This window comes from Myiozetetes cayanensis, unplaced genomic scaffold, assembly GCF_022539395.1.
Source record: "Myiozetetes cayanensis isolate MyiCay16 unplaced genomic scaffold, myiCay2020 scf2-11, whole genome shotgun sequence".
Lineage (NCBI taxonomy): Eukaryota > Metazoa > Chordata > Aves > Passeriformes > Tyrannidae > Myiozetetes > Myiozetetes cayanensis.
The window spans coordinates 78,289,889-78,303,372 of NW_026087411.1; the positions used below are offsets into that span (position 1 = coordinate 78,289,889).

Consider the following 13,484-nt stretch of genomic DNA (forward strand, 5'->3'; position numbering starts at 1 on the left):
TGTATTTCTGCTATCTGTATTCCTGATACCTCCTTGGCCTTATGTTAGAACAGAATAGACTGTTTCACTTGGAAGGGACCTACAGTGATCATCTAGCCCAACTGTCTGGTTGCTTCAGGGCTGACCAAAAATTTTAAGCATGTTATTAAACACATTGTCCTAATGCCTCTTAAACACTGACAGCTTTGGGGCACTGACCACTCTCTTGCTAAAGAAATGCTTCCTAATGTCCTACTGACCATTCCCATGCATCCTATCACTGGGTACAGGGAGAAGAGATGAGCAGCTCTTTCTCCGTGCCCCCTCAGGAACCTGTAGAGAGCAATGAGATCACCCCTCAGCCTCTTTCTCTCCAAACAACCTAAAGTCCTTAGCTGTTCCTCATAGGACACTGTTTCTAGCCCTTGCACCAGCTTTGTTGCCCTCCTCTGGACGCATTCAAGGACCTTCACATCATTCTTAAATTGTGGGGCCCACACCTGCACACAGTGTTCAACGTGAGCATCAGTGCAAGAGACCTTCAGAAGAAATAGTGAGGAGGGAGAGTTCCTTCTGCTCAAGGAAGCTTTTGTTGCCAGGGAAAAGCTTTAATGTGGGAAAGAACTTTTTCTAATGCAGGATGCTGTGTATGTTCTCTTTATCTGTCTGCCAAGAGGTAACTCCCTTGCTACAAGTAATAAAATTCTCACAGACGTGCTTGGAGGCCCCTGCAGGGGAGCCAGGCAGGCCATAAAGCACAGGGGAGAATTCAGCCTGGGTTTTTATTGCGCATGCAAAAGGTGTTGTTATAAAAGAACTGAAACTGGTTTCTGTTTTCATCTTCTCAGACAGCTGTATTGATCATTTAGATAGATATAGATATATATATTGCAGTATATAAAATAGATTTTCTTTAAAGCTTTAGCCACAGCCTGGGTTACCTGGGTGCATATCAAGCCTTACAGCGAGGCTGCACCAACGCTGAACAGAGCAGAACAATCACATCTTCTGACCACGTGGTGTTGCTGTGTTTGATGCACCCCAGGACAGGGATTACCCTCTGGGCTGCCAGGGCTCACTGCTCACTCACACTGAACCTGCTGTCAGCCAGCACCCCCAGTTCTCTTTCTGCAGGGCTGCTTTCCAGCCACTTCTTTCCCAGTTGTGCCCAGCATTATTCCATCCTAGGTGCAGAATCCAGAATTTGGATTTGTTAAATTCCATCCCATTGATCATAGCCCAGTGAGATCTGTGAGATCCCTCTGCAAGGCCTCTTGTCCCTCAAGAGAGTCAACAGCACCTGTCAGTTTGTATCATCAGCAAACTTGCTAACAGTGCATTCAGCTCCTGTATCCAAATCATTGATAAGGATATTGAACACGACTGGTCCTAGAGCTGAGCCCTGAGGAACAGCACTGGTGACTGTCACCAGCCAGATATAGTCACATTCACTACAACCCTTTCAGCCTTGCCATTCACCCAGCACACTGTGAATCCACTCATCCCACAGCTGAACAACTTGTCTGAAAGGATACTATGAGGGACAGTAACAAAAGCCTTACTAAAACTCCAGAAAAACTACATCCACTGCTTTCCCTTCATCTGCTAGGCTGGTGACCTCATCACAGAAGGATATGAAATTAGTTAAGTCGGACTTTCCCTTTGTGAACCCATCCTGACTGTGCCTGGTGACTGCATTCTTCTTTAAATGCCCTTCAATAATACCCAGTTCCTGATGTTTTTTAGAACGTTAAAATAATCATTATTTCAGGAAGAAGATGGTAAAGATAATTCAGAGGTGGATGAACAGATTCCTGAGGCTGAGGAAAGAATGGAACATGAAACACAAGGGCAAACTGGGCAAGAAAACCTGCAGAGTGACAGTGCTGTTGAGCTGGCTGGAGAGGCTTCAGAAAGAGACCAGTCTAAAGAGGTAAATTACATGGAAGTGCCTGAGTTAAAAATGCTAAATTTGTGAATACATTTTCGAGTTACAATCAAGGAATTGCTGCCATAAATTTAAAGAACTGTGTATAAGATTCAGTTTACACCAATAATAAATTCATTGAAAAAAACTGAAGACCGTGTATATATCCTACAGTTCTCACTGCTATAAAGGTAAGTTTAGGGTAGTCATTGAGGTGCAGAACTGTCTTGTCTGTTCTCCATAAGAATAATACTTATATGAGCCATTTGTCATTCAGAACAGAAGGTAGCAGAGCATTGCAGTTTAACTTCTGAAATTTGTTTACAGTAGTTGCTATTTGCAGTTACAGTTGAATTTTTTTCTTCTTTCAGGAAAGTGGAACTGGAGCTGCAAGTGCAAACCAGTCAGAAGGCCATGAATCCACACGCATGGCCCGGATGGCTTCTCAGAAGCAAAGCAGAAAAAATACACAGGTTCATCTCTTCTTTTTAATTTTTTACAATTTTTATTTAAATGTCTGAATATTAACCAGCAAACAGGCAGGACTCAGCTTCTCCTTGTTAGAACACTGTTCTCATTAGTGTTGGGTTACACTCACTTGAAGTTCATGGTGTTAATTTATGCTTTTTCAGAGTTTCAAGAGGAAACCTGGCCAGGCAGACAATGAACGCTCAATGGGAGATCACAATGAACATATCCACAAGCGACTGAGAACCATAGAATCCAGCAGCGAAGCAAAGCAGGATACAACTCAGCCTAAACAAAACGTGGAGGAGGCTGATGCATTTGAACATATTAAACAAAGTTCTGAATGCTACGATGCACAGACATACGGTATGGTGGCATTTCTGGGCATAAAGAGTTACTGCAGAATCAAATCCTGAAACCCTCCAATTTGCTGTAGTTTTCCCTGTTTGCTTTTTAAAGTTATGTTTAACAATTCTTGCTTTGTTTAAAGATGCAGCACCATTTCACTATGATAAATGCTACTCTTTGGCAGTCAGATTCAAACTAAAATTTTTGAAAATACTGAACTGACTCATAAAATTGATTTTAGCTTAATTAACATATTTAAAATCCATTCTGTCCAAATCTTACTTCAGTATATCAAGTTTTACAGGGCAAGAGCTCACTGACAACATGGCACAGCACAGTGAAAGATAAAACCGAGGTCTGAGACAATAGTTCAGATTTCTTCTGAAGTTCACTAAAACTGATACTCAGTGGCCTCAGAATGCAGCATTTTTTTTTTTATAACTTGACTACTTCTCCTTCCACTTGCTCACTTAATAAGTATTGTGGTCTTTGTACAGATGTAGCTAGCAAGGAGCAAGAGAAACCTATTATGCCTCCTGAAGAAAAGGAAGAGGGAGATTCTGAAGATGCAGCTATGGAAACAGAAATGCAGAATGAAGATCTCACAGCAGTAGATGCAGAAGAGCTGAAACCAGAAAAAAAGAAGTCTACTGCCACTAAACCTACTGGTACATTCACTTAAAAAACATTCCAAATATACGCTGATGTGGTTCTTTAAATGTATATTTAGTTATTTCCATTTGTATGTAATGGATGAATTTCATAAGACTCATCTGTCATAAGATGTTTCATGAGACTAAAATGTCTGCTCTTACTTGATTTTTCTGCAGACGTATTCTTACTTAGCATAAGCCTTGCTAAATTGGTTGAGTGACAGAGCGGTTTGCTGCTTTCTTTCAAGTTAATGGTCTCTAATCTTTATCCACTACTTTGAAGAAATAAAAAGCAAACACTTCCCTGCTGTTCAACTCAATGCCAATTCGCTTAATTAATTGGCATATAACAATGCATTCCAGTGTCACCACCATCAGCACCACATAACTCAACTTTTTAATTAAAAACTTCTGAAAAAAAAAACCAGCAAGAATTTGAGGGGCTGGTCTGAACAACATCTCGTGAGGAAGCACCAAATTGTCACTGTCTCACTGGTTTCTTCCTTAAGTGGGAATGAAACAAAGCCAAACTGCTAACAGAAAATGGCTATTGGATGCAAATGGTTGGTAGATGAGAAGACAGGTCTGGTTTGTCAGTCGCACATCCCCACCCCCAACCTCCCAAAATAAGCAAGATAAAAGTATTTCTTGCCAATTGCAACAGAAGAATTTAATTTTGATGAATCTAAGTAAATGCAGCATAGCTTAGAATGCTGAAGTTTTCTTCTCAAACAACACACAGGCTGGCTAGAGAGGGAAAATAATTCTTACAAGCCTGTAGTCTTGCTTTCCTCTCACTTCAGGTTTAATCACTTAAATATCTTGCTAGACTCATTTGCTTTACTGTACAGGTGTGCATGTAATCAGTCTATTTGTTTTTCCATGATTCTCTAACAGTATGTTTCGAAAAAATAGAATCTTTGAAACATCTCCTACAGCATCATATTTTTTCCTTTAAAATAATTCTGTAAAAATTAGTAGTTAAACAGTGTAGTATGGTAGAAACAATTATAAAAGAAAATCTTTAATCAATTCCTGTATTTGTAAATTGATTTTTGATTTATAGAAAACTGTTCTGTTAAAATCAAGAGCGTAAAAGCTTAGAAAAGATTGCCATTTTTTCATTATAATTTTCTGAATGTTCTCCAGTTACTTTATACTTCTTGTCATCCTGTCAGAGAGGTTATGAAGCTCAAAAAAAATACTTCACTGTTGTAATTTTTCAGGTGTTAAAGATCTGTTCACTCTTATTTTGCTCATTTGGCAAACAGGTTATAAGAGAGAAAAACAATTTCCTTCAGGAAATGCATATTTATCTGTTCCAGTGAGTTGCAAGACATATTCATCCTATTCCTAGAATTAAATGCCTTAAAATTTGGGAACTTCTCTTAAGCAAAGTTGTGTCTGGGCTGCATTACAAAGCATGTGAGATGCTTTGTAAAAGAATCAGGATACAATATTACTTCTTGCATGGTGTGCGATCCACAAAGTTAGTAATTAGTTTTGTGGTTGTAGGACCAGGTGATGTGGAGCCAGAGATCCAGACTTTTGACTCAGAGGACGTCAATGACTCTCCAACAGAAAATCTGCCAAAGGTGACTGAAGAGAAGCCAGAGAGAAGCAAGGACTCGACAATACATACAGCCCATGAGTTTTTGATGGACACTCCCCAGGTATGATACCCAGTCTGCCTTCTTACAGATACAGTAGCAGAAATAGGCTCTTTTACTTGACCTTTGTTAATGGAGCTCTCTGCATGCAAAAGTTTAGAATTACTTGTGTTCAGACAACTGAGTAGCTTACTACTATTTAATAGCAGAACGAAAAGTAACACCTAACTGCTGTATATGCAGCTGAAAGACCCTTTAAAATGACAACTCCTCCCCATCCTTAAGATGGAACTTCCCCATGTTACTTTTTTAAAAAAAACCTTCTCTTTCCTAACTGTAAAGAACTGCTTTGCTCAGATGAATCTGCAGAGGAAAGGCTTGGGATAGAGTGGAAATCAATAGACAAGAGTGTGTAGCCTGAAGATAACAGAAGGGTTCAGAGTGATGAGAGAGCTTGGCATCAGTGACTTTAAAACACTGTTGTGGACAAAGAATTCACCTCAGTTAATTCATCACAGTATACAACATAAAAGCTGATTGCAAGTATTGTAGAACCTTTTGAGCTTTTTATGAATGTCTCAACTCAAAAAATATTATCATAACCTAGAAAATCCTAGAGCTTCACGTGACACTCATAGTTTCCCAGTGCAAACTGTTGGCTGTGAAAAAGCACATTTTATCATAAAAACTAAGGCATAGAAGCACTTGGTGGTGGATAACCAGTTGATAAAGTAAAAATATTTTCAGTGTCTGGTTTTTTTGGAAGTACTGACCTTTCATTCTAACATTACTGTGTCCTCAGTACATACTTGGAGGGCAGCATTTTACTGTTTCTACACATAACACATGAAAGATTGTGTGCCAGCTACACCAAGTGTTTCCATCTTAATGCCAAATGTTGCAGCTGTTTGGAAAAAGGCTGCTGAATGCAGGAGTGTTCTCCTGTTGTCAGGTTAGGTCCCTGTTGTTTTGGGTTTTGGGGGTTTTCCACTTGACATGCAAAAGGTGGAACAGGAGGGGGAGCTCTTGCAGCACCAGTTCAAGGGGAGGGGAGAGACACTGCTGGGGGAAAAGTGCAGGTTGTCACCTTTCAGCAAAAGGGAGAGGAAGGAAGTCCCCTCCATGTATATTCTTCCTCCCTTCCTTGAACCTGCAGTCGCTGACCAATGGGACAGCTGCTGCTTCTTGAGGAATGAGAAGTTAAAGGGACTATTCAGTTTGCAATCATGGGCTTATTTTCCTTAATCCATAAGCCTGCAGGTTATGCAGACCATATACTGCTGTTTGGCTAAACTGTGGTTTTGTAAGTCAGGAGCAGAGCTTGTCACTGAAAGCACAGTGAAAGTAAAAGAAGTATCGTAAAGCTTGAGTGTCCTTTAACAGAAGGGCTTATCAAAGAGTATTTGCTGGCAGGTAAAGAGGAAGATGTCCTTTGATCCTTCGAGTGGTTTGAATGAAGCTTTTAAAAAAACATAATTAAGTGAGGTATGCTATATTTTGCAGCATGCTAGATAGGTAGCATTCGATAGTTTGGTCTCCATTATATTGTCATTAAATCTGGAATTTGTCAATATAATTTCATTGATTTATCTTGAAGTTCTGTATTTTATTATGTTCAGTGTTGGTATCATACACGTCCTAGCTTTCTTTCTATGTCGATAACGTCACATATGGAGGTATTTGAGGGGAGATACTTATCCTTCCTGTACATGGAAACTATTAAAAGAAAAAGAAGATATTTAGAATCTTCATTCAAGTGGTTTTTTTCAGGTATTTTTGTGTCTAAAAGAAAAAGAACAATGCATTTATACTTTTTTTAATGGTTTGCTGTATTTTGGGGGTCACTAGACATGTAAACTTTTTTTCTGTCTCATAAATCATATAACTCCACTTCTAGCACATTGTTAGAGATCCTGAAGAGCTAAGAAAGGAACTTGAAAGGCAATTGGAAGCTTGGCAGACACAGCAGCCCGGAACTCCAGAGGAGGTTTGTGACCTCATTTTAATATAAAACCGTTATAAGAATCCTGTATTGCATTATTTCATCTTGTTTTACTGCTAAAACATTGAGGAAGCCAAGCAGGCTGGAATCTAAATACTAAAAATCACATGATTTAGATGCTATTTTTGTTATTATAACTTCTTCTGAAAAAAAATTACATAACTCTTAAAGCAGGATGATGTTTCAGATCTTGTTTTGAACGTGCTATGTGCAGGAAGTTACTCTGTTGATAATGACTTCTAAAACTTGCATAGGTAGAAACATTTTTCTTAATCCTGTCAAGGTCCTTCCATTTTGAGTTGTCACCTGCAGTTAAATGCTGGAAACACCACTTGCACAAAATGATGATAAAGAGAAGCCATCTCCTTCAGTTGCAGTGGTGGAGTTTGAGCCAACAGCAAAACCAGAATATTGTACTTGCTCAGACTAGTCCTAGTCATGAATTGCGAACCATATTTGGAATTACTTCTTGAATGCAATTGCCAGTGTAGAGGCTCAAGAATTTTGCTGAATTTTAATTAATTTTAATTTTTGATGGTCAGTGAAGAACGTAGAGGACTTCACACTTTGCCTTTCTGTAATACCAGCTATCAGGACTTGGCTGTTCCAAGATCATCTTGCATCAACAGCAATGTCAGAGTTGCTTTGGGTACCCCTAGAGAAAAGATCATTGCATGTTGCAGCTTCGTAGCAGCCAAGAGCATCCTAAGTTGAATGCAAATTGTCATACGAGACACCCTCACACTTTTAGCTGCTTACTGCTTACTAAAGGCTGCCTACGGCCTTCCCTCCTACACTGAGGCTTGTTTTCTTTTTTCAGACAGTACTTCCCAACTTTTTTGGTTTTTTCATAATTCACTTTTATTTCTTTGTGTAATGTTTTAGGAGAAGGAGGCAGCACAGTTGTGGCAGAGGTATTTAGTGCTGACAGCTCCTCTATCACAGCAGCTTTGTGAACAGCTGAGACTCATACTGGAACCCACTCAGGCAGCCAAACTGAAGTAAGTTGGGTCTTTCTGAGGCTTCTGGATTCTTTAAATGCCTGGGTTTTGGCAGCTTTAACCTGTAAGACTGCAGCTTTGTTATTCTTGCTTTATAGTAATTATTCCTGTTTGCAACTGCATTTATTTTCCTTTCGTAAGGGAACACTAGGTTATTTTATGAAATGCAAATACGATATAGTAGTAGGCACCTATCCTGAGGATACTGCCTCCTACTTTTTTTTCTCCTGTGCAAGAGGTGATCAAATCAACTTAACCATTTAAAGATAAGTCAAAGATTGTGTTAAATTTCAAAACATGTTGGTTTTAACATTAAGTAATATTTTTTAAGAGATCTAGGCTTGTTTCAAACTGGAAGAATCTAAATTCAGTCTGTGTTCCATTTTAGGCACCTAGATATAAACTATTAATTTGGTGTTTGTTGTAGTTTACAGGGAAAATGTTACTTCGGTGTGTATAGTGCATAGGCCAGGGATTTACCAGAATGACATATTTGCTGATAATCCTTGTCCCCATGTCTTTTTCCTTAACTTCCAGAGGAGACTACAGAACTGGGAAGAGACTGAACATGCGCAAAGTGATCCCATATATCGCCAGTCAGTTCCGAAAAGATAAGATCTGGCTGCGAAGGACCAAGCCCAGTAAACGGCAGTACCAGATCTGCTTGGCTATTGATGATTCCTCTAGTATGATCGACAACCACTCTAAACAGGTAAAATGAGACCCCGGAAGAAGTATGAAGAATACTCATCTTTTGTTGATGAGTATGTCAGCTGCTGACTTGTGGCTGCTGGAAAGTCTGACTGGTAATTCCAGAGCAATCAGGTGAAGCCCTCATGCAGAACTAGTGCAGTGACTGTCTTACAAACCCGTAGCAGGCAAAAAAAGATAGGCAGTCTCTTAATTTATTTTCCTAGATGATGGAAAACTAATTTCAGTAGCATTCTTCATATTTAATACTGAGCTTTGAGTAAAACTTTGAATATCCTCCTTTTGATGTAACTTTTTTAACAGCTTGCATATGAATCCCTGGCAGTTATTGGAAATGCGCTGACTCTTCTAGAAGTGGGACAAATTGCTGTGTGTAGGTGAGTTTATTTCAAATACTGGCTTTTCTTCAAGACATCAGAGCAGAATGTAAATACCAGTTTTGTGCTGTAATTTTTTCTTCTTTTCTAAAGCTTTGGAGAGAGTGTTCAGCTGCTGCACCCATTCCATGAGCAGTTCAATGACCAGTCAGGGACACGGATATTGCGTCTTTGCAAGTTTCAGCAGAAGAAAACAAAAATAGCCCAGGTACACGAGAATGCCTCTAGGGTAACAGGTTTGCCAATCTTTTCCAGACCAGGCTATCAGCAGCTTCATGGTTTCATGATCACTTTGTAATGTTTACCAGTTATTTATATTTGAGATAACAAGGAGATACAATGGTCATAATTTTGTAACAGGAAGAGTGGTTTCTCTTTTAATCCTTCAGCTTTCTCTGTATTGGGTCTTAAACAGTATTTTGGGTTCAAGCTATTGAGTACCCCAGTGCCAAATACCATCAAAGTTTGTGGGACTTTGAGGAGATTTTCATGCCGTGGATTCCATGTAGTAGTAGGAGGAAGTTTGTCAGATTTGATGATTCCTGAAGAAAATAACTTTCTGTACTAATACTTCCCAGAGAGCTGCTAAGTTGTCTTCTTTTAGGAAGGTTTTAGCAGTCTTACATTTCCAAACTCGAATAAGATCTTTTGTTAATATTAAATGGAAACAGAGAAGACCCAAATAGCTCAATGGCAGTCTTATAAACCAAAATTGGGAGGACTTAACTGTTGATTTTCTTAATTTTAATGGGAATTATGAAACCAGATACTTCTGTTTCAAGTTGAAACTAAAGAAGTTCAAGCTAGAAATAGGATATATACTTTTAATTATTCCATTAATCACTTCAGTAATGTACTGTTTCAATGGCTTTGCTAGCATTGGAAAAAAATTAAATCCAGTTCCAAGGCTTCTCTGGAGATTCTTTAGTTCAAAAATACTTATTAAATTTGAAGCAGGAGTTAATATAGGAAAATGCCAAGGACTGTATCTGTGTTGGGTGATCAGACTATCCTGGGCATTTAAAATAAAGGAGTGTGTTCTTTAAAAATGTTTTCATTATTAAGTTTATTATTTTTATTATGAGATGATAACTTAATCTTCTTATTTGTTTCCTCTGCAGTTTCTAGAATCATCAGCAAATATGTTTGCTGCAGCACAGCAGTTGTCTCAAAATATTAATCCGGGTGAGTTTTTTTTTGTTACTATGCTTGTTGCTGTGGCAATGGTGGAATGCTCACCACAGTCCCAAAGGAGGATCCTGCCAGGAAGGCTCCTAGCACCGAAACATAACTTGCATTAGGGCTTTGGGTTTTGCTTTGTCAAAAGGAATGTTTGATTGAAATGTAGCTCAAAACCCAAGAGACACCTACTTCATATTTGTCAGTAATTCAAATTGTAAGACTTTTTAAAAAGGCACAGCTTACCTATCTCCCTTTACTTTACGTCTCCAGACTGTGTTTAAGTCTTAGACACTGCCAGCTTAGAGCACTGTCCAGCTTCCTAGTGACCTTGACTTTCCAGACACTTCTGCTCTTGCTTGAGAGCTTGAGTTCTCTAAGTACCCAGAAGCACAGTGTTCTGAGGAGAGAGTTTGCCTCCTACCCACCCTTCACTGTGCTGCAAGTTTAGGTCATGAGCTGCTTGAATTTCCTAGAAAAGCTGGAAGACTGCTTGCCTCACGTCTGACCCATAGTTAGTCTAAGAGACTGCTCTGTGATAGTTAAAAGCCTGTCACAGAGGCACACATATTTGTTGTAAGTTCTTGTTAAAGTACTCCAAGAAATGGACAGTCAGGCATTTCAAATCCACTGCTTTGCCACAGGGTGGCCAGGCTGTACGAATATTCAGAGAGGGAGCAGCATCCAGTCCTGTTGACTTATGCTGGGATGCAGCAGCAGTCAGCTCGCTAGAACTGGGGAGCTGGCAAGAGAAAAGGCAGAAGGATCCATCACTCCTTTCTGTAAAAAGACAAAGCCCTGTCACATTTGGGGCCTGTCTGCAGAAGTGTGCTCTGCATCCCTCCGTAACCCTTGGGGCTTGCACTCCTGACTGTAATTTTTGTTATTTCCCATGTAATTAAAAGATGATAGATACATAAGTTAGAATGTTCCTTTAGAGGGATATATCTCTGACTCTGGGGGCAACTTGGGTTAAATAACGTGTCTCCAGAAGATGGTTGGTGCTGAGGAACCCAGTATCAGTGCTGTGTATGTTTCAGGAGGTTTACTTCAGACCAGCTCCTTTGGTCCTAGGGGCTCAATGCCCTGCAGTGGTTGGACTGCCTTGACTGTGCCTTTGAGGCAAATCTTCTCATTTAGTTTCATCCAAAAATCACCCACTTTGGGCAGTCCAAGATTGTTCTCTGATGGAAGCCACGCCTGTTAAAGTGGGGTCAAAAGGACAACGTTTCAAAAGCCCAGTTTTAGTGTAGGGTGAAATGCTAAGACAGATCATAGAATCATAGAATCATAGAATAGATTGGGTTGGAAAAGACCTCCAAGGTCATCAAGTCCAACCCCTGATCCAACTCTAATTACTATATCATGGCACTAAGGGCCATGTCCAATCTCTTTTTAAAAACCTCCAGGGATGGTGAATCCACCACCTCTCTGGGCAGGCCGTTCCAATGCCTGATCACCCTCTCTGTAAAGAATTTCTTCCTAACATCTAACCTAAACTTCCCCTGGAAGAGCTTGAGCCCATGTCCCCTTGTCCTGTTGTTGGTTGCCTGGGAGAAGAGACCAACCCCCACCTGGCTATAACTTCCCTTCAGGTAGTTGAAGAGAGTGATGAACCCATAGGTACCTGCTTTGGGTTTGGGCTCTATTTCACGGCAGCATCAGGGAGCTCTACTGAGCTAGTGGCTGGACTCTTATGGTACAGCCAGTATTCAACCCCTGGACACTTACCAGGCATGAAAGATAAGACCATGACTGAGTCTGTTGGGTATTTTCCATGCATTTCATCCTTGATTATATTACTGATGGGTGGTGGGTTCCCCTCCCTCCGGTATTCTCAGTAGTGTCAGCAGGTACGTTCTTTCTTGATCCACTGTTAACTGCAGCTAAGCAATTTGGTTAAGTCACTGCATTCTATTTGATAAAGACTTGATTTCCTTAAGAATACTCCTTTTTCAATTATACCCACAGGGCAAACAAAAGAATAGGGTTTTTTTACCTTTTGAACAAGTTAAACTAATTTAGTTGACTTTGAAATGTCCTTTGTGCTCAGAAACGGCGCAGCTGCTTTTGATTGTATCTGATGGAAGAGGCCTTTTCTTGGAAGGCAAGGAACGAGTGACGGCAGCAGTTCAAGCAGCTCGGAATGCCAATATCTTTGTTATTTTTGTAGTGTTGGACAATCCTAATTCCAGGGTAAGTAAGGGAGCAAGGGAGAGGTATTCAACTGCAGTGAATGAGAATCTGATACAAATCTTCCTGTCTTTTGTAGTGCCATACAGCTACCTTATCTTTTGTAGAGGTCAAAGACATTTAGCCCAATTTCAGGTTTTCATGTCTGTCAGATCTATGATTTCTTCCTACTGTGCTTCTTATCCTCTTCTGTACTTTAAAAAACCTCAGCTTCCATGCCACAGAAAGGCTAAGTAAGAGCTCCCATCTTCAAATGTAGTGGTTGTAGATCTTGGCCACCAGGGAAGTAGCTGGCAGGTTGACAGATCTGGAGTCTGAGAGATGCTTTGTTCCATCACAGTTCTGATTCAGCTTGATAATTTCTGACAGCAGTCTCCATTTGACATGACAGCTGGAGCCAGTATGAGATTAAACATAGACAGAAAGGAGTATGTGAGTTATTTAGTGCCTGAATTGTGAAAGCTGAGTTCTGTATCTGGTAGTAGGGGGGAAAAACTGTTGGATATCCTTGGATGGGTAGCTGAAATACCTGGGAACTTTTCAGGAAGACTCTGAGTGCAATAAGTGAGCAAACCTAAGGTTTACTTTGAATTATGCGGTGAAGACTAATTTTGTAGTTCACATTTTCTTCCTCTATTTTTTCATACAAAACTCATCTGCTATATTTAGTGTTGAAAAACTACCAGTTCTCTTGCTGACAAACTGTTTTAAAGTTCTGATGAAGCTTGGCTGTTCAGATACTGTGGCCTGATATCAAGCAAAAATTCTGGGTGTTTTTCATAAGCGTTTTTTCTGGGGGACAAAAAAGGTGGTTTTTCATAAGCTTCATTAATTTTCTGAACTGCTACACTGAGCAACTAAGAAGTTACTTTTACAAGAAGCACAGCTGGAGTTTAATCTGATTTTTGTCTCTGTAGTATTTGTTGAAATATTATGAAATAAGTTGCTTAAGAATCTTGTCTTAGAGCACTGCACAAATGCAAGCTGAACTCAGCCCTAAAGAGCTTAAAGACGACAGTGTCGGAAAGGCATCAAA

At 39.8% G+C, this 13,484-nt stretch overlaps 1 protein-coding gene across 1 annotated transcript in view; it reads left to right on the forward strand.

Annotated features, from left to right (window-relative positions):
* MDN1 (midasin AAA ATPase 1) overlaps nt 1-13,484 on the forward strand; it is a 95,083-nt gene that overhangs the window by 80,289 nt on the left and 1,310 nt on the right. Inside the window, exons 90-101 of the mRNA XM_050316778.1 lie at nt 1,751-1,912; nt 2,278-2,379; nt 2,539-2,740; nt 3,220-3,390; nt 4,891-5,048; nt 6,883-6,972; nt 7,873-7,988; nt 8,526-8,700; nt 9,003-9,076; nt 9,170-9,284; nt 10,198-10,261; nt 12,309-12,451. Coding sequence (XP_050172735.1) covers nt 1,751-1,912; nt 2,278-2,379; nt 2,539-2,740; nt 3,220-3,390; nt 4,891-5,048; nt 6,883-6,972; nt 7,873-7,988; nt 8,526-8,700; nt 9,003-9,076; nt 9,170-9,284; nt 10,198-10,261; nt 12,309-12,451 — 1,572 coding nt within the window. The remainder of the gene's footprint in view (nt 1-1,750; nt 1,913-2,277; nt 2,380-2,538; nt 2,741-3,219; nt 3,391-4,890; nt 5,049-6,882; nt 6,973-7,872; nt 7,989-8,525; nt 8,701-9,002; nt 9,077-9,169; nt 9,285-10,197; nt 10,262-12,308; nt 12,452-13,484) is intronic.